The 19,060-nt window shown below is 47.9% G+C and overlaps 1 protein-coding gene across 1 annotated transcript; it reads left to right on the top strand.

Moving 5' to 3' along the window:
* The first annotated feature begins 1,694 nt into the window (after positions 1–1,694).
* On the top strand, positions 1,695–17,729 carry LOC119169698 (hsp70-binding protein 1-like). Its single transcript, XM_037420726.2, has 2 exons — positions 1,695–2,206; positions 17,366–17,729. Exons 1-2 carry the CDS (start codon positions 2,049–2,051, stop codon positions 17,727–17,729), a joined length of 522 nt encoding a protein of 173 aa, XP_037276623.2. The 5' UTR covers positions 1,695–2,048.
* The last annotated feature ends 1,331 nt before the right edge of the window (positions 17,730–19,060 follow it).

Below are 19,060 nucleotides of genomic sequence, written 5' to 3'. Positions count from 1 at the left end.
CTATGAAGCGAAGACGCAGATGTAGATTCAATGTAATGAATAATTGTCTTATCTAAACGAGTGACAAACAACTCTTGCACTCCTTTCATTCTGCCTAGGGTGTCTTTTTTTTCTTTCTTTTTTCTGGTGGGTGGTTTCGATATTAAAAACAAATCTTACTGAATTAAGTCATCGATCCTTGGCCGATCCCCCTGAGTGGGTACGAGCCACGGCTGTGGAATCATCATCATCATCATCTTCATCAGATTCTCACGTCAATAGGCGCATTGATATCGTCCTTATTTCTTACTGAACGATGGACACCTGAATGTTATATAAGTATATTACTCTTTTGAATCTCCAATAGAGGCGAAGCTTACAGTAATAAAGCTTAGCTTCAGAATTCCAGCCTCAGTGTGTCACGTGGTGCAAGAAGAACAGGATGGGCAAAAGGTGAAAAAGAAGAAGAAGCAGCTTGCTAGTATCCGGTGCGCATCTATGCACCGTGAGTGCCTGCCACGGTCGCCTAGGCAAACGACCACTCGGCAACAGCCTCAACGTGGATATCCTGCTTGATCATAGGCGAAACCATGGCTGAGGACCTAGAGCGACGGCAGTCCAGGGAGATGGCCGTCGCCGACCCGCAGAGGCTGGACACGGGCCGCATCCGCTGGCTGAGCCGGGCCATGGAGGAGCTGCTGGTGAACCCGTACGAAGACATGCGGCGCAGCTTGCAGAACATCCGCGAGTGCCTGCTCGAGTCGCGCAACATCGGCCGCGTGCTCGTCGCCTGCATCGCCAACGTGCAGCAGTACATCGACGTGGTCGATTACGCAAAGGACTTCGAGAGGATGGGTGGCTTCCAGGTATGGACAGCTTGCGTTGACGTCACTGAAGCGACCATGTTAGAGTTCCAAAGGGGAAAAACGTTTTTGTTGACGGTACTAACCACGCCAAATTCAACCAGGACAGCAGCAAGTGTTCGCGATAGTACAGTGCCTGCTGTCCATTGCGTCTACGTCACGTGCGAGCCAGCAGTAATCTCTGACATTCTGTTACGCCAGTAGTAAACAAGCAATGCTCGAATGCTTAGGTGTGTGCAAGGTTCCTCTTCAGGAGAGGGGGGGGGGGGCAAGGTTTATTGCAGCATCCTCCTCTACCTCCCTGTCCTGTCAGTGTGTGGGGGCTCATCTTCCGTGCCACAGCAAACCTTCCCTAATATGTCAACGTATAGGTCTGGCTTTGCCGCTCCCTCCCGCCTCTTAAGGTAATTATAAGGGGCGGGGGGGAGGCACCCGCCTTCCAGCCTCCCCTCTACGCGCACGCCTATGCTCGAAAGCAGTTCAAGGTCCTCCTCGGTGGATCAGCCAGCAAGGGGGTTCGGCTGCTGTCCCGCAGGTCGCAGGTTTGATCCTGACCGCGGCGGTGGCATTTCGATGGAGGCGAAATGGCAGAGGACTGTACAACACGGCATAATAAAAAAATATTCCTAGAAAGCAGTTCAAGGAATATCAGCGCCAGAGATTCAGATGATTGTTGTCTTTATGAGCAGATACCAAGCAGTAGTGGAAAAATAGTCAAATATTTTGAGTCCTACACGTCAAAATCTACAGCCGCCCACTTATGACAGATAGCGCCAACCAAGTCGGCACACAGCTACGTGCGTGAAGGTCTGTGTTCCTAGGAACATGTCCGCACTAGACTACTAACAACAATCTTCATAAGTCCGGGTTATCAACCTTCGATGACGCGGTTGTTCGTGCATCTTTCGTGAACAATGGCGCGAAAAGAAGACGTAGTGTAAGCTGCAGTTCTTTTTCCGCTTTCTCGTTTTCACGCGCGTGCGTGTGCAAGCGTGGTTGTTAAGTATACTCAGCAATGTTCCACTAGGTTCAATGACGGCCTTTTAATCAAATTTCTCCGGAACCGTTACATTGCACCAGGTGTTCCCCGATCTTCTCGACTACCCCAGCTCGTTGGTTCGCGTGGAGGCTTGCGCGCTGATCGCCGAGCTCGTGCAGAACAACCCGCACTGCCAGCGAGCGGCGTTCCTGAGCGCACGCCGGCTGATGCGCTTGCTGGACTCCGACACGGACGACGAGGTGCGCTGCAAGGCCCTGTACGCCCTGTCTTGCATGGTGCGGCAGAACAGGGACGGCTACGCAAACTTCGAGAAGCTCGGAGGTCCGGCCGTGTTGCGAAGGACCCTCTTCGAAACCTCCAACAGGTGAGATGAAGATTCAGATGTTTTACTTCCGACTTGGAGCTTGTCTTGTATACCAAGGCTAGATGCAGAACATTGTCTTTCTGACTGAGGCGTTGTCGCTCATACGTCGCACTAATAGTGAGGCAGCACAGAACACAAGGGCGTACGTAAAGTTCGTGCAAGAGTTACAAGTTTATTACATATAAAGGAAGAACAAAGAATAACAGCGCGACTTCTAAGAAATAACATTTTGACTGTGCTAATACAGCTTCAAACAGCACAAAGTGGTTAGAAACACAATTTGTCATTGTAAATGTGACACAGTGAACTATCAATGTAGCATACACTATGATCCAAAAGGATACGTCCATTATAATAGACCTATCATTGAATTTAGTCAGTAATAAAGCAAGTACAGACTCGTGCCATATTTAAGGCGGCCAATTTAAAGAGGGAAGTATACTCAGTAGAAGTGGGACTGGATTGTCTGGCATTTGTTCTGCTGTGTGCAAGCGTTTGAAGCACATCTGTATTTGAACGTCTCGGGTGAGACATCTGGTTAATATTATTATACCGTAAAATCCCTACAAACCACCCCGCCCCATCCCTTACGGGAAAGATGATTCTAGAAGGTTCGGAGGAGTTGGGGGCATTGCTCGGGCAAAAAACAAAAATTAATATGGCAGCGGAAGGGCCGCTTGTGCTGCCAATGAAATGATTTAAGAGCAAACCTCATAAGCGCGAAAATGCATGCGACAGCGACGAGCGATGCTATGAGCAACGAAACAGGGCGTTCGCGCGACGTGTCGCGTGCTCGTTTTCGCGCGATGGCTCGGTTTTCCATATTTGGAAACCGTCGCTCATCGTCCGGAAGTGCTGGGCTCAAGCAGCCAATAGCGAAAAACCGGAAAAGACAAAGACTACATAGGTGCACGTCACCCTGCCCGAGGCACGTATACGCAACAAGAAATAACACAATGTTTATGCATGTGCATATAAAAAAAGTGCTGCAAGGCAATAATAAACGCTTTTCGTTCCATTACACAACAATATATCTTATTTTTAAATTGCATGCCGCTCACTACGCGGCTTACTTGGTGAGAGTAGACGGCCTCATGCCAGCAATAGTGGAATTCACTCGCCGAAGCCGTCGCGTGAAAGAGGTTTGCCTGCGCTAGCGACCGATCGCGCGAAGACGATCTACGTCGCGTCGCTCGTCGCTGTCGCGTGCATTTCCGCGCTTATGAGGTTTGGCCCTTAGATGCTTGTGCTCCGATGAAGAAGCAACTCCATGATGCTGACAGCGCAAGTAATGAGGATGGCGTAGTATGTTTTCAAACCATCTCTACATTCGCTCCCGTGCAGCTCAGATGGTGCGCTCCTCGCTACTGGCCTACTACTGCGGCTGATCCATGCTGATCCGTCAGACAGGCTCGGCAAGAATTATCTCGGAGTGCCGTTCAATTTGAATGAAAAGGAACACGGTGGCGCGTGGCCTGCCCGCTCCGGCGGCTGCTGGCAGCGCGTTCAAGCGGAAGCGAGAGCCACCACAGTCTGTTTTCGCGTCACATCGCGGCGAGCAAAACAACCATTCGTTGCTGATATAGGATATGGCAAGATTGCAACACCTCCCCTTCAAGGCGATTACCGGCTCTCGCGTAATCACCTTGAAGGGGGAGGGGGCTGCAATCTTGCCGCTGGTTTCGTATCAGCAACGGATGGTTGTTTTGCTCGCTTCCACTTGAACGCGCCGCCAGCAGCTGCCGGAGCGGGCAGGCCACGCGCCAACGTGTTCCCTTTCATGAAAATTGACACTGTTCATCCGTCCGTCCTACATTTTCCTATGCGAGTTCACGGGTCGATCAACCTCCTACAGCCATCTTAAAATGCACGGCATGCTACCCATGGCATTGGGTAGCATGCCGTGCATGCTCATGGGCATGCACGGCATGCCCATGAGCACTGCCCATGGGCATTGCGCATTTCGCCTACGTTGAAATGCGGTCGCCATGCTTGACCGGCATTCAATGCCGTGGCATTGGCTCCGCAGTATAGCACCACTGGACTACTGTGGCGTATCTGTCCTTTAAAGAAAGTTACAGGGAGGCACTGGTTAGGTCATAGAACGTTCTTTTCGGGACAAGCACTTGCGCCCTTGCCTACCGACGCCTCTTTTCACAATGCTGTTGTGACCATGACTGTTTGCGGTCATCTGGTGAAGATTTTTCAAACATGTCTTAGGAAGTATGACAACGTGCACGGTTATTATTTGAGCGAATATCTGCAGCAACTTACACTGCCTATAAAAACGCTTATTTTGTGAATCACGTCAATGCAAAGTAATAGAACACACTAATTTTTCTAACATTCTATGTGTTTTCTGATGCTGGACTAGCATTGCGTGAACTTATCTTGAATATATTAAAAGTGGTAAAAGTTAGCACTGAAAATGACCATTTTGCCAAGCGATATGGTACACCACGTTGCTCGTGGGTGTCAGCGGATCTCTTAGTATCCCTTCTTAAGAAATATATTCGATATCGTAAAATAAAAAGGCAGCCATTCAACACCTGACTTGAAGAACGTTACCAGACTGCTTCAGCGCACTCAAACGGTGCCTTAAAGCAAGCGAAAAAAAATTTTGAACAGAAAATCGGCGCTTGCACAGGCGTCAAGCAGAAGTGGAATATAGTCAATGCTTTTTTATATCGTGATAACAAGACAACTGTCTTCAAGACTGTCGCTATCGACAACAAAATAGTACAAAATACCGAAGAGATAAGTACCGTATTGCCGCGAAGCGTTTAGTTGCTCGTTTTGTGCATGCCGGCCAGCAGCCTTATCTCTTTTGGTGATACGACACATGCGGCGATTCATCTGGCATGAACGCGGTGACGCGCACGCATCTGTTTCGGGGGGGCGTGTCTCGAGTGGTTGACGCTGCCTGGAAATTCAGCGTGCTATCTATCCCCCGACGGCCTCCGAACACATCATTCGCCCCCACCAATACCATTGTGTGCAGCTTTCTTTTAGTGGTGCGATTCCGCCTAATAAACGTGTTCTTTCCCATTATTAAAATCATCACAACCATCTTCCACGCCATGACTAATACGTGACATTATTTTGTAACTTATTTTTTTGTCTTTTGTCTCCGAGTGCTACAGCTGGAAAGGCAACTCTAATCTTGCTTCCTGCGTCCTTGCACAACTGAAGAAGTGCTGATGCTCATTAAACATCTAAAAATAGAGGAGCTGGCCTTTACAGTTAACATATACTCAATACATAATAAATCAGTCAAACACGTTACGGCTGAAGCTATCTGCCATGAAGTCAACTTGACCTTTGAGATAAGAATTTTTCCCAGACAACTCACGGTCGCTAAAGTAGTTCCTACACTAAAGAAGGGCGATCCGACGTTAGTTAAAAACTGCAGGCTAAATTATACACTCCCATATTATAGCAAAATAGTAGAAAAGTTAATCCAAGTTTGTATGCCTAGCTACTTCGTAAAACTTAACATACTGTTCTCGTCACAGTTTGGGTGCAGGTCTTTCAACAGAACACGCTGGCATTATTTTTTATTGCGGGATCCGAACGAATTTCTACAGGAGACTATTAAGCGGCTCAATGTTCATTTATTTAAAAAAAACGCCTTTGACAATAGTAACCATCAAGTTCTGTTGTCTAAGTTAGTTCCGGTAATATTGGTCCGTTTTCGCAAGTTATAAGATTCTCTTTCAAACTAATGTGAAAGTGTCTTTACCAATTCCACCTTTTCTCAACATAATCGGATCACCAAAGCTGTACCGCATGGATCAATTTTTGGTCCGCTCTTGTTTTTGACGTTTTATACCGACCTGCCGAATTACTTATCTTGTGCTATGTATTTTGTGTACGCCGACGACACGACAATCATAGTTCTTTCCTCTAACAACCCTGAGCTTTTAGATAAGGTAAACTACACAGTAGCTTGAAGACTGGTGTCTTAAAAGTTGTATAAGTATAAACCCTGTAAACTCTCAGCTCATAGCTTTCCATTCTCCTCATAAATTAGTGACATCTGCCTGCATTAGTGACGCACGGATAAGCAATGTTGAAATTAAACGAATAAGTTCTGTGAATTTCCTGGGTGTCATTGTAGAATTCCATCTGAAGTTCAACACACATGTCGATTCGGTAGTTTAAAAATTGGCTTGGTCATAAGGACATTAATTAAAACGCGTTCAAGCTTCTCCAGTCAAAGACTTTTCTCAATTTATCATGCGTTTATCCACGCACGAATCTCATATTGTGTTACCACTGGAGGAAAATTTCTTTTTTATATCCACATCTCTTGTTTGGTTAGAATCTAGGAGCACGCGCTCAAAGTGTTCGCCTTCTCACCCCTGTTTCATCGTCGAAGCCACTATTTCTAGAATTGAATATATATCCTGTTTCCACATACAAAGCTAGCCTCATGGTCTTGCTGCATAAAGTCATGAACCACCAAGTTTCGCTTGCCTCCCTTTCAATCCGTCGATTCATAAATAAGAATAAGAACAGGTTTTCTATGCGAAACAATTTTTCGCTACCCAAAGTCGCGATGAACTATGGCAAGCAAAGTGCCTGTTTCATCACAATTTCCTTTGGGAATGCTCTCAACCGTGAACTACAAACGTTATCATTACAAAAGTTTCAATCATCTTTGAAACATGCCTGCTCTTATCGATTATTCATTTTTTAGCATATCACTCCGTTTCTGCATTCTGTTTATCCATGTTATGCCTTGTGTCTTTTTTTGTTTATCGCAATTTAATTATTCAAACGATTGTTTATATATATATGAAGGATGGTTCGGTGCGATTCTGCGTCGATTATCGAGCACTTAATAAGATCACGCGCAAAGACGTTTAGCCGATGCCACGAGTCGACGACGCACTTGACTCTCTGCAAGGCGCTGAATTTTTCTCCAGCCTCGATTTACGGTCTGGTTATTGGCAAATACCTATGCACGAAGCGGACGAAGAAAAAACTGCCTTTGCAACACCAGACGGGCTGTACGAATTCAACGTCATGTCATTCGGTTTATGTAACGCTCCTGCCACGTTTGAACGCATGATTAACACAGTTCTACGCGGCCTAAAATGGAAAACATGTCTCTGTTATCTAGATTACATCGTCATTTTCTCCACTTCTTTTCATCAGCATCTTGATCGTTTGGACGAAGTTTTGACATGTATTTCTAGTGCTGAACTTCAGCTTAACACAAAAAAAATGCCATTTCGCCAACAAGACCATTAAGGTGTTGGGCCACCTTGTCAGCAAAGATGGCATTCGTCCAGATCCTGACAAGCTTGCTGCCGTGATACGCTACCCTCAGCCAGAAAATCAGAAACACCTACGAAGTTTCCTGGGCCTGGCATCTTACTTCCGCCGCTTCATTAGTCATTTTGCTGCCATCGCGTCGCCACTGCACAAGCTGCTCACATCCGTATCAACTTTCGCTTGAAACGACGACTGCGAGCGTGCCTTTCAAGCCCTCAAGAATGCTTTAACGTCCGACCCTGTTCTGTGCCATTTCGACGAGAACGCACCTACTTGTCTGCACACCGACGCGAGTGGCCATGGCATTGGTGCAGTTCTTCTACAGCTGGATGCCACTTCACGGGAAAGAGTTATAGCATCTGCTAGTCGTGCTCTTACGGATGCTGAACAGAACTACTCCATAACTGAGCAGGAGTGCCTTGCTGTCGTTTGGGCCATACAAAAATTTTGACCATATCTTTACGGACGCCACTTCACGGTTATTACAGACGACCACGCCTTGTGCTGGCTCTCGACACTGAGAAACTTGTCTGGTCGCCTCGGTAGTTGGGTGCTCCGCCTACAAGAGTACGATTTTGACGTCATCTATTAGTCTGGCAAAAGACACCAAGATGCAGATGCTTTCTCTCTCACTGCCCCCTTCCGCTTTCATCATCAAGTACGTCAGCTTATTGCTCGTGTGGTGGGCAAGGCACTGCGTCACCCCACACATTATCACACCTTGCGGTTATCGACACGCCGGCTTCAAATCGCTACACCGAGTTCGCCACACGCCAGCGTGATGATCCATATTGCAATCGCATTATACAACGCCTAAATGGCGTATCACTTACTCCTAATGCTAGATTGCGCTGACAACTACGGCAATTTAAGCTCGATAACAATGTGCTCCATCGTTATGTTTACACTACTGATGAACACCGCTGGGTTCCAGTACTTCCGCGTTCTCTACGTTATCAAGTCCTCGAAGCCTTTCACGACGACCCATGCATGTGCAGGCCACTTGGGATTTCACAAAACACAAAGCCGCATCAGAAACCGTTTCTTCTGGCCAGGCATCTCTACCTTTGTGGCCAAGTACGTTGCATCTTGCCATCTGTGTCAACGGCGGAAGCGACCAACTTCGTCTTCTGTTGGCCTTCTGCAACCTACCCCGTGTCCTGAGACTCCATTTACCATCGTTGGCATACTCGGACCTCTCCCCATCACGCCAGCAGGTAATCGTTAGATTGTGACTGCTGTCGACCACCTGACACGGTACGCAGAGACTGCTGCACTACGCACAAGTTCTGCTTCAGACGTCGCAGACTTTTCTAAACGCCATTGTATTGCGTCACGGTGCACCTCGCGTCCTCCTGAGTGATTGCGGCAAGACGTTCCTGTCCACCATAATCGAAACCCTGCTCACAACCTGTGGCACAGTACATAAGACGACGTCAGCCTACCATCCCCGAACTAATGGGCTGACAGAGAGATTTCAGCGGACACTAACACACATGCTATCGATGTACATCGCACCAAACCACAACAACTGGGATACAATTTTGCCTTTTGGGACGTTTGCCCATAACACCGCTGTTCAAAGAACTACTGGCTGCTCGCCTTTCTACCTCGTGTACGGCCGTTCACCGACATTCACCATCGATGTCTCTTTCATAAATGTGCCAACCGACGCCTCGGCAACCGTATCACAGCAGTTCATCACAAGGCTCGAAGAATGTCGGCAACAGGCTCGCCTTAATACAGAAGCCAATCAGCAAGATCGCAAGCAACGCTACGACAGCTCTCATCGCGACGTCTCCTTCAGTCCGGAGGATGAAGTGTTGCTTTGGACGCCCATTCGTACTCCAGGATTCTGTGACAAGTTTCAGTAACGCTTCATTGGATCATATACAATCAATGGACAAACGTCCCCAGTGAACTATCGTCTCACTTCCACCGACCTTTCTTCGGATCGTTGCTGTCGTGGTTCGGAGATTGCCCACGTATCGCGTCTGAAGCCATTCGTTCGACGTTCCGTTTCCATCTATACGCGTCCGGGCTGGCCGCTTACGCGGGAGGGGGGGGGGGAAATAAGTGTGAGCATTATTCATACGCGTCATCTTATATGTACATACTCATCATCATCAGTCTGACCTGTGTTGTGGGGCAGAGACTCGGCAAGTAAAAGTGTCTTGCAGCCAGAAACGTTGCCTTACAAGATATATATATATATATGAATATATACATATATATATATATATATATATATATATATATATATATATATATATATATATATATATATATATATATATATATATGTATATATTTATATATATATATATATATATATATATATATATTTACATATATATATATATATATATATATATATATTGTCGCGGTACAGCGCGAACCAAAGGCAGATAAACCTTGACACAGCGACTCTCAGCAGCCGAACAGCAAGATCGCCTTGTTTATCTTCGATCAACCAGAGCTCCACTACCTGGTGTCCGCCAAATCCCCTTATCATCGTTTTGGACCACCAGTACACACGCGTAATTTGCCCCTCCCCCTTAATGAGCATCGCCCCGATGCTAAACCAGTAGTGCAGTTTTGTTTTGTCTGTTCTTTAAGAAGTTTCTTGCGCAGTCACTACCTTTCATAAGGCTTCATGCGCACAACGTGAACTAGTTCAGGACGGCGCTGGCGAAGCCTCGTACTACATGAACTGTCGGGGACGACCTCGTAAGTAACATCACTCAGTCGTCGCAGTACTAGATATGGCCCAAAGTATCTCCTTGGGAGCTTTTCAGAGAGTCCTCGTTTCCGTATGGGCGTCCAAACCCATACTCTGTCGCCGGTCTGGTAAACGACTGTTCTGCGGCGAGAATTGTAGCGGCTCGCGTCGTACTCTTGTTGTGGCTGTATTCGCAGGCGTGCTAGTGGCCTTGCTTCTTCCGCTCGTTCTGTAAACATCTCGGCGTCCGGTTCGATGTCGTCGCATTCCTGCGCTAGCATCGCATCTAACATGGTTCGTACTTCCCTTCCGTGAATTAGGCTGAACGGGGTCATCTGGGTTGTTTCTTGCTTGGCAGTGTTGTATGCAAACGTGATATATGGCAAGATTTCGTCCCAATTTTTGTGTTCCACGTCTACGTACATTGAAAGCATGTCTTCAATTGTTTTGTTCAGGCGCTCTGTAAGCCCGTTCGTTTGCGGGTGGTAGGCGGTGGTCTTACGATGGGTTGTTCCACTATGCATGAGGACTTGTTCTAAAAGAGCTGCCGTAAATGCGGTTCCTCTGTCTGTGATTACGACGCTTGGTGCACCATGCCGCAGGGCAACGTTCTCGATAAAAAATTGTGCCACCTCCGCTGCTGTACCTCTCTGGATAGCCTTTGTTTCAGCATAACGGGTAAGGTGATCAGTCGCGACAATAACCCAGCAGTTCCCAGCAGTAGAAGTACGAAGTGGGCCCAAAATATCCAAGCCAATCTGGTCTAATGGTGTTCTTGGGACCTGCACGGGCTGCAGGAGGCCAGCTGGTTTAGTCGGCGGTGACTTCCGTCGCTGGCAGTCGAGGCAAGTACGAACATGGTGTTTTACGGCTATGGTCAATCTTGGCCAGAAGTAGCGCTGCCGTACTTTAGCCAACGTTCTTGTGTAACCTAAGTGGCCTGAAGTCACCTCGTTGTGGCATGCTTCGAGTACTTCGGAGCGAAGGGCTGCTGGAATGACGAGCGAATACGCAGATTCTGTCGAAGAGAAATTTCTTTTGTACAGTACTCCGCCCCGTAAGCAAAATGATGACGGCGCTCTTACGAAAACAGTTGGTACCTTCTGAGATCTTCCCTCCAGGTAATTAATTAGGGCAAGTAACTCAGGGTCACCACGTTGTTGCTGTGCAATAGCGGTTGAGTCAAGCACACCGAGAAATGCTGTTTCCTCCTCATCGGATAGAGTTGCCGGTTCAATGGGTGAGCGGGATATACAGTCGGCGTCCATGTGGCGATTCCCTGACTTGTGTACGACAGTCATGTCGTACTCCTGCAGCCTGAGACTCCAACGCGCTAATCTGCCGGTAGGATCTTTAAGATTTGTCAACCAACACAGTGAATGGTGGTCGCTGATGACTTTGAAAGGGCGGCCGTATAAATACGGGCGAAATTTTGTGACCACCCACACCACGGCGAGGCATTCTTTCTCAGTCCTGGAGTAATTAGTCTCGGCGCGTGTTAGTGTTCGGCTTGCGTAGGCGATTACTCTTTGTGTGCCCTCTTGCAGTTGCACAAGCACAGCTCCCAAACCAATATTGCTGGCATCAGTGTGTAGCATCGTTGGCGCTTTCTCATCAAAGTGGGCAAGCACTGGAGGCGTCTGTAGTTGCTGGCGGAGGTTCTTAAAAGCAGCTTCCTCTTCGTTGCTCCATTGGAAAGCAACGTCTTCTCTCGTGAGGCGGGTTAACGGTGATGCGATGCGTGCGAAGTCCGCGATGAATCGCCTATAATATGCACATAGTCCGAGGAATCGTCGGACAGCCTTCTTATCAGTCAGCACCGGGAACTGTGCAACAGCTGCGATCTTTTCAGGATCAGGACGAACGCCTGCGTGACTGACAACGTGGCCAAGAAATTGCAGCTCTTCATAGTAAAAGTGGCACTTTTCAGGCTTCAACGTCAAGCCCGCAGACCGTATGGCTTGTAAAACTGCCTCAAGTCTTTTAAGGTGCTCGTCAAATGTTGCGGCATCATCAAGGTAGACCAAGCAGGTTTTCCACTTCCACCCAGAAAGTACGGTATCCATAAGTCTTTGAAAGGCGGCAGGGGCTGAGCATAAACCAAAGGGCAAGACTAAATTCATATAAGCCATCTGGTGTCACAAAAGCAGTCTTCTCGCAGTCTCTTGGGTCTACCTCGATTTGCCAATACCCACTTTTTAAGTCCATCGATGAGAAGTAACGAGCATGTCGAAGTCTGTCGAGAGAGTTATCTATACGAGGAAGTGGATACACATCTCTCTTTGTCACCTGATTGAGTTTTCGGTAATCTACACAGAAGCGCAGGCTGCCGTTTTTTTTTTTCTAACGAGGACTACAGGTGACGCCCAGGGGCTTTTCGAGGGCTGAATGACGTCATCCTCTAGCATTTTGTCGACTTGCTCTTGTATCGCTTCGCGTTCCTTTGCAGCCACGCGATAGGGGTTTTGGTGAATTGGTCTCGCCATGTCCTCGGTAATTATCTGATGCTTGGTTAGAGGCGTGCGGCCAACTCTTGATGTTGTCGAAAAGCAGTCTTTGAATTCGGCCAGTAGCTCAAGAAGCCTCTTTCGCTTGTTCTTAGGCAAAGTAGTGCTAACATCGAGAACTGGCGTTGAATCAAGTTTTGGCGCCTCGTCGACTACTGCCAAGCAGCCTTCTGCGTCTGTGATATCGTCGAAGTAAGCGACGGCCATGCCTTTTGGAAGGTGCCGGCGGTCATCACTAAAATTTATCAGAAGCAAGTCCGTGCGTCCAGCGGTGACACTGACGATACCTCTTGCGACGGAAATGCCGTGTGTGAGGAGGAGCGAGGTTATTCGGTCTGCTACTCCTTCGCCGTCAAACTGGATAGCGGCTGCCACAGAAACAAGCGTGCATGACCGAGGAGGGAGAACCACATCGTCATCAGTTAGACGCAATTGGTTTGGTCGCGCCTGTGTACAGTCAGGTGCGCCCGAACTGCTGCGGAATGTAATCAAACTGTCTGGGATATTGATGACGGCGCTGTACTCTCGTAAGAAGTCCATACCACTAATTAGATCCTTGCAGCATGCGGCGAGAACGACGAACGACGCAACGAAAGAAGAACCTCCTATGTCAATTCTCACTGTGCATCTTCCAGAGGGCATCAATAACTGACCACCTGCCCTCCTTATTTGAGGGCCTGTCCATGGCGTCTTCACTTTCCTAAGGCGGATGGCGAGGTCCAGACTGATAATAGAAAAGTCGGCACCGGTGTCGACTAAGGCTGTTACTGTCTGGCCGTCAAGAAAAACACTCAGGTCGGCGGTCACAATGTCGTCGCTCTCACGTCTTGTCGGATTTACAGCGTCGTGTAATGGGGGCTTTTCGTCGTCATCTTCATGGCCTGCAACCTTACCCCCGGAGGTCGCCGCCCTCAGTTTCCCCGGCGCGGGCTGGGTGACCTTCTTGCGTTAAGGTCAGCGGAGGTACGTCGGTGTGACGAATGTGAATGAGCGGGAGAAGGAGAGCGTAATTGACGTCCCAAACCTGGCTGGCGGGTAGGTATTGCCTCCTCGTCAGAAGTACGGTATTCGTAAAAGTGAAAACGGGCTCCATGAAAAGAGGCGTCCTTCCGGCGTGTTATGTATTCTTCGTTTGCACGTCGATCGTCAGACCATGTTTGAAGAGGGCGGAACGAATCACTGCGGTGCCAGCAATGACGGGCAATATGACTTGTACCTCCGCAGTTAAAGCATAGTGGACGCCGATCGATTGTGCGCCATGCGGCTGTTCTTCGGAGCGGTGGACTTCTGAGCCTCCCTTCTTGCGACGATATCCATGGTGCTGCTGTGGACGCCTGGTGGTACGTCGGTTGGCTTGGCGGTCGGCTCAGGGTCTGCTCTTGCGGCGGTGACCAAGGGGCCGTCGGCACTGGGTGATATGGCGGCGATGTACCAGATGGTGAACGTCGCAGAGCATCGGCATAACTCAAGGGACGGTGCTCCTCACCAGGACCAGCAGTAGAAAATGCGTGGTGGATTTCGTCGCGTACCAGTTCAACGATGGACGCAACGGGGGTTTGAGCAACTGGATTCCAGAACTTTTGCAGTTCTTCGCGAACTATCTCCCTAATCAGGTCTCGCAGGGAGCTTTGATCCTCAGGTATGGCGGCAGCATTGATTAAGGCGCTGCTAGACATTCGATGATACTGCCTGCATCGTTGATGGAGGGCCCGGTCGATAGCCGTAGCCTCCTTGGTAAAGTCAACTACGGTACTTGGAGGGTGGCCCGGCGAAAAGTTGCTCCTTAACGCCGCGCATGAGGTAGCTCAACTTCCTATCTTCCCTCATGTTCGGGTCAGCTCGACGAAAAAGACGAGTCATATCTTCAGCAAACATAGTAACGCTTTCATTGGGTTTTGGAACCCGTAGCTCCAACAGCTGCTGCGCACGGTCGCGTCGATCGACATTGGTGAACGTATCGACAAGCTGTTGTCGGAAGTCGCCCCAAGTTAACAGAGTGGCTTCTCTGTTCTCGTGCCAAATTTTCGCACCGCCGTCAAGGTAGAAATAGGTGCGTGAGAGCTTTTCTTGTTCAGACCACAGATTAATCTTGGCGAAACGCTCATAGTGCTCAAGCCAGTCGTACACGTCTTCATGGGCGCCGCCACTACAGTGATCGGGAACCAGCGGTTGAAAGATGGTTACTGTGAAGGCTGTGTTGGCGGGGGGCCTTGGGGCGCCGGTTGCGGACTGGCGTTGGCCATTTGGAGACGTAATCGGCACTTGCGAGGTTCCGTGGAAGGAGTGAACTCTGGAGCGAGGCCTATCAGCCGCCGACTGAACCAGTGCACGGGAGTTGCAATGGGTGACAAAGCGTCCGAGCTAGATGAACGGCTCCCAGTGGGTGTCTGGAGCATTAGGTAGGGTTGCGCCCCAGCACCTCCGCCAGTGTCGTGGTACAGCGCGAACCAAAGGCAGATAAACGTTGACACAGCGACTTTCAGCAGCCGAACAGCAAGATTGCCTTGTTGATCTTCGATCACCCAGAGCTCCACTTGCTGGTGTCCGCCAAATCCCCTTATCGTCGTTTTGGTCCACCAGTACACACGCGTCAATATATATATATATATATATATATATATATATATATATATATATATATATATATATAATAACATTTAACAGACAGTAATGCCAAGAAAAGTATAGGGGAAGTTATTAGACCGAATTGTGTAGTAAATCTGAAGAAACAAAAGTGGGTGAAAAGATAACTTGCCGTGAGCAGGAACTAAACCTGCGACCTTCGAATAACGCGTTCGACGCTCTACCACTGAGCTACCACAGCGGCTATTCCCCCAGTCACTTTCTTGGGTATATATGTGAATTTAAACGTGGGAGTGTCAGTCAGTGCCACCAGTAGTCATGGTGGCAAGTGTGGCCCACTCTTTATGAGCCTGTTTGGCATCACGTAGCACGTGAACTTATTACGAGCTGGCAGCTGACGAATAGTCCCTCGTATACAACCTAAATGCACCAAGTCTGCCAGTACGAGACCTCGGTAATAAATAAGGGAAAGAAGTGTATACTGATGGGCTCATTTTTTCATGTTTTCACACTGTATAAATAACATCTAACAGACAATAATGCCAAGGAAAGTATAGGGGAAGTTGTTAGACCAAATCGTATAGTAAATGTGAAGAAAGAAAAGTGGGTGAGAAGATAACTTGCCGTGAACAGGAACCGAACCTGCGACCTTAGAATAACTCATATGACAGACTTGTTAAGAAGGTTGAGGACATCAGTTCGAGCAAGAATTGGGAAACATAAAATACGTAACTCTTTGATTAGTGGAGTTAGGCAATTAAGTCAAATGGTGCAATTGAAGTCCTTCATTCGAAGAAGCGATAGCCGCTCCTCCCCTCCTCGGTCATGCACGCTTGTTTCTGTGGCAGTGACCTCCGATTTCGTAAAAGCGGTCTCTATAGTAATAACAGTGAATTGATAAAATTCTCCGCTATCCTGCGGCGAAACCGAAACCAAGAGACCGCTGATCGCAACAGGCAGTCGACTACAATGATGTCACTGTCGGAAACAGTGTTTATAGGGGTGCAGTTCTTCCCCTTTCGTTAATGAGTGTGCGTCATGCGTGCTGTAATTGCAAGCGCAGCCCACACACCCTCACAACGAAGTCGGTTCGTGATTGATGTGACAAAGCTCTTTCATTCCGGACGTCTTAGAAGATTAAGGCAGTTTTGCTCTTTCACGTTTCGATTTTGCCACAGAGTTTAGGAGAAATTCATTAATTCGCTGTTGTTACTAGAGGGTACTTTTGCAAAATCTCAAAGCGCCAATAGCTTCTTCGCATGAAGCGCTTCACTTCTCCCATTTGACTTAACTGCCTAACTTCAGGAATTGAAAAGCTAATTATTTTAAGTTCCCTAATTACTGCTCGAAATAATGTCTTCAACTCTCTTAAGATGCCTGACGCTGCGGCAAAACCAACTGCGAAGACGGCGAGCAAATAGCGTCCTTTGCTGATTGCCAGTCTTAATTTCTTTTTATAGCGATCCTCATAATTAAACTTCAAAGAGGTGATTCACCATCGAAAAAATTCAATGTCACGGGGCGTACTGACGTAACCTCTTTCACCTGTGTCAATCCTCTTTCCCTAGCTTCCGGTGCGCTGATCGCGAAGAAAAAAAAAGAGAGAAACTACATTAAAAACGCCTGCAAATTATCTCAATCTCGACTAAATCGGCAGATACATTAGCCGTGACTGATTCGCGAGTCAATAAGCTCATACCGAGGTCATTCGATGATTACTTGGAAACGTGGTCCATGACGCCTTTACGTATCAAGGAAGAAAGGCAAGACAAATATGCATAAATGAAGCATAAAGAGGAAACACAAGTGTGAAGTCTTAAAGACCACTCTGAACGAGGGCAGTCTCATTCAATGCATTGGCGATACTCTTATTTTAATCGCGACATTAGCAAGGGCAAATCCTTCTGTGTAAACATTATTTAAAGATCTGGCTGGTGCTCCCACCTGTCATCTATCTATCAGCCAGTATACAGACGAGAATACTCATTAATCCGAAGAAATAAATACGGCGATTTCTTCCGAACGTTTTCATGGTCGAATGCTCCTTACCGGCTCAACATGCAGGCGTCTGAAGACCAAGGCCAGCTTCCTCGTGGCATCGCTGTGCGCCCAGGAGGACAGCTTCCGCGCCAAGCTCGCCGACTCGGAGTTCGCGCGCGACACGGTCGACCTGCTGCCGCGCGTCGACGGAGACTGCCGGCAGTTCCTGCTCAGCGCCCTGCTCTCTCTGGCCACGCACAGTGTCCAGCCGCTGCTGAGCGAACTGCCCTCGGTCAAGGAAGCCCTGGTCACCATGCTGGCCGGCTTCATCCACGAGCACCGCGACGTAGCGCAGTTTCGGGAGGAAGTGCAGTATTCCACCGAGATACTGGAACTCATGAAGGACCGCAGTGAGCTGCCGAGAATGATTTCGCTTCGCTCCTCGTAATGTTTATGCTGCAATAAATGTTGTGTGAACACGCGGCGTGCGCACGCCACGGTGTGATTGCATAATTTTTTTCCACGATAGTTCTGTTTGTTTGTTTACTGAATATTAGTGCTCGTGTGTATCTGGTGAGCCGGTTTAGATTACGGCGCTTGAAAACTTCGAGAATATATATATATATATATATATATATATATATATATATATATATATATATATATATATATATATATATTTGGCAAAGCCCAGATGCGTCGCATGATTAGTAGACAGAGTGCCTAGATTGCAATGCCATTTTTATAATCCTTACGGCAGCCAGGAGATACAATGGGTAATAGAAAATTTGCAATTTTCAAATCAAGGTCGGCAAAGAGTGAAGGTAGTAATACTTGATGAAGTACAGAGTCGGGGGGGGGAGGGGGGGGAAGGGGCGTCTTAGCCTTAGAATCGAGGCTTGTTCGTTGTCTGGCACAGCACATGCAAGTTACTCGCTACACCCCCCCCCCCCCCCCTTTCTGACCCTCAAGATCCATTTCTTCGGGACCTCAGTAAAAACCGTTCATGCATGCAGTGTAGTAGGGTAGGAGGTCAAAATAACGACATGGCGTCGCTCAATGCCAACGGCGTAACTAGGTCGTTTAAAGATTCCAACCCATTACAAAGGGCTCGGCAGTATTTTGGCATCGTCATCAGCCGCGGCAGCAACAAAGTCTACATAGTAATGCCTTACAGGTGTGTGTAGCTGGTACCTAGCTTTTCCGCAAAATGAGGAATAGTCGCACAATGGGTCCTTCCTTACTTGGCAATAATTGTGCTTTATGGCGTAGCGAGTACCTTTAAAGTGTGGGTGCCATGTAAGTATTAGTAGCCTCAAGTGAGTTTACATAGTGCCCTGAAAATTCCAGCTTTCCATCTACTGTACTTCGCATCTAGCTCACGTCTGGCTTTTTTTCTTGGGGGCGAAGCACATTAGGGTGGAGGCTTGTCCGTTCTGTGTTGTCCTTTGTGTGGCACAGTACATGCAAGTTACTACGTCCATGGAGTTTCCTAAAATGAAATACGCCCATCATATGACCGTCCCAGCGCAGCCCATGCATGGTACCCACATGCGCCCCCCGTAACATTAATGAAGTAGGAAATCCGCCGCTATACCATATGCCATTCATCATTATTCTAATAGGGAAGGTACCAACTACACATATTTAACGTATTAAGTACTTTTTGCTTGTGCTGTGGCTGATGACGATGAAAAATAAGTGCGTTCAAGACCACAGTTTTTCTATTTTTGCGAAAATTCTAGCTCTCTGCAAATGAACAGCATCGATTGTTCGGCC

This window comes from Rhipicephalus microplus, chromosome 2, assembly GCF_043290135.1.
Source record: "Rhipicephalus microplus isolate Deutch F79 chromosome 2, USDA_Rmic, whole genome shotgun sequence".
Taxonomy (NCBI): Eukaryota; Metazoa; Arthropoda; class Arachnida; order Ixodida; family Ixodidae; genus Rhipicephalus; species Rhipicephalus microplus.
The sequence above is the reverse complement of the archived record's forward strand: the minus strand, read 5'-3'. Positions and strand labels throughout refer to the sequence as shown.

What these genes read in the sequence shown, in the direction of transcription:
- LOC119169698 (XM_037420726.2), top strand. Translation starts at nt 2,049, where the DNA reads ATGCGCTTGCTGGACTCCGACACGGACGACGAGGTGCGCTGCAAGGCC. An exon ending in CTCTTCGAAACCTCCAACAG is followed by an intron (nt 2,207 to 17,365) that starts GTGAGATGAAGA and finishes CTCAACATGCAG; the next exon opens with GCGTCTGAAGACCAAGGCCA.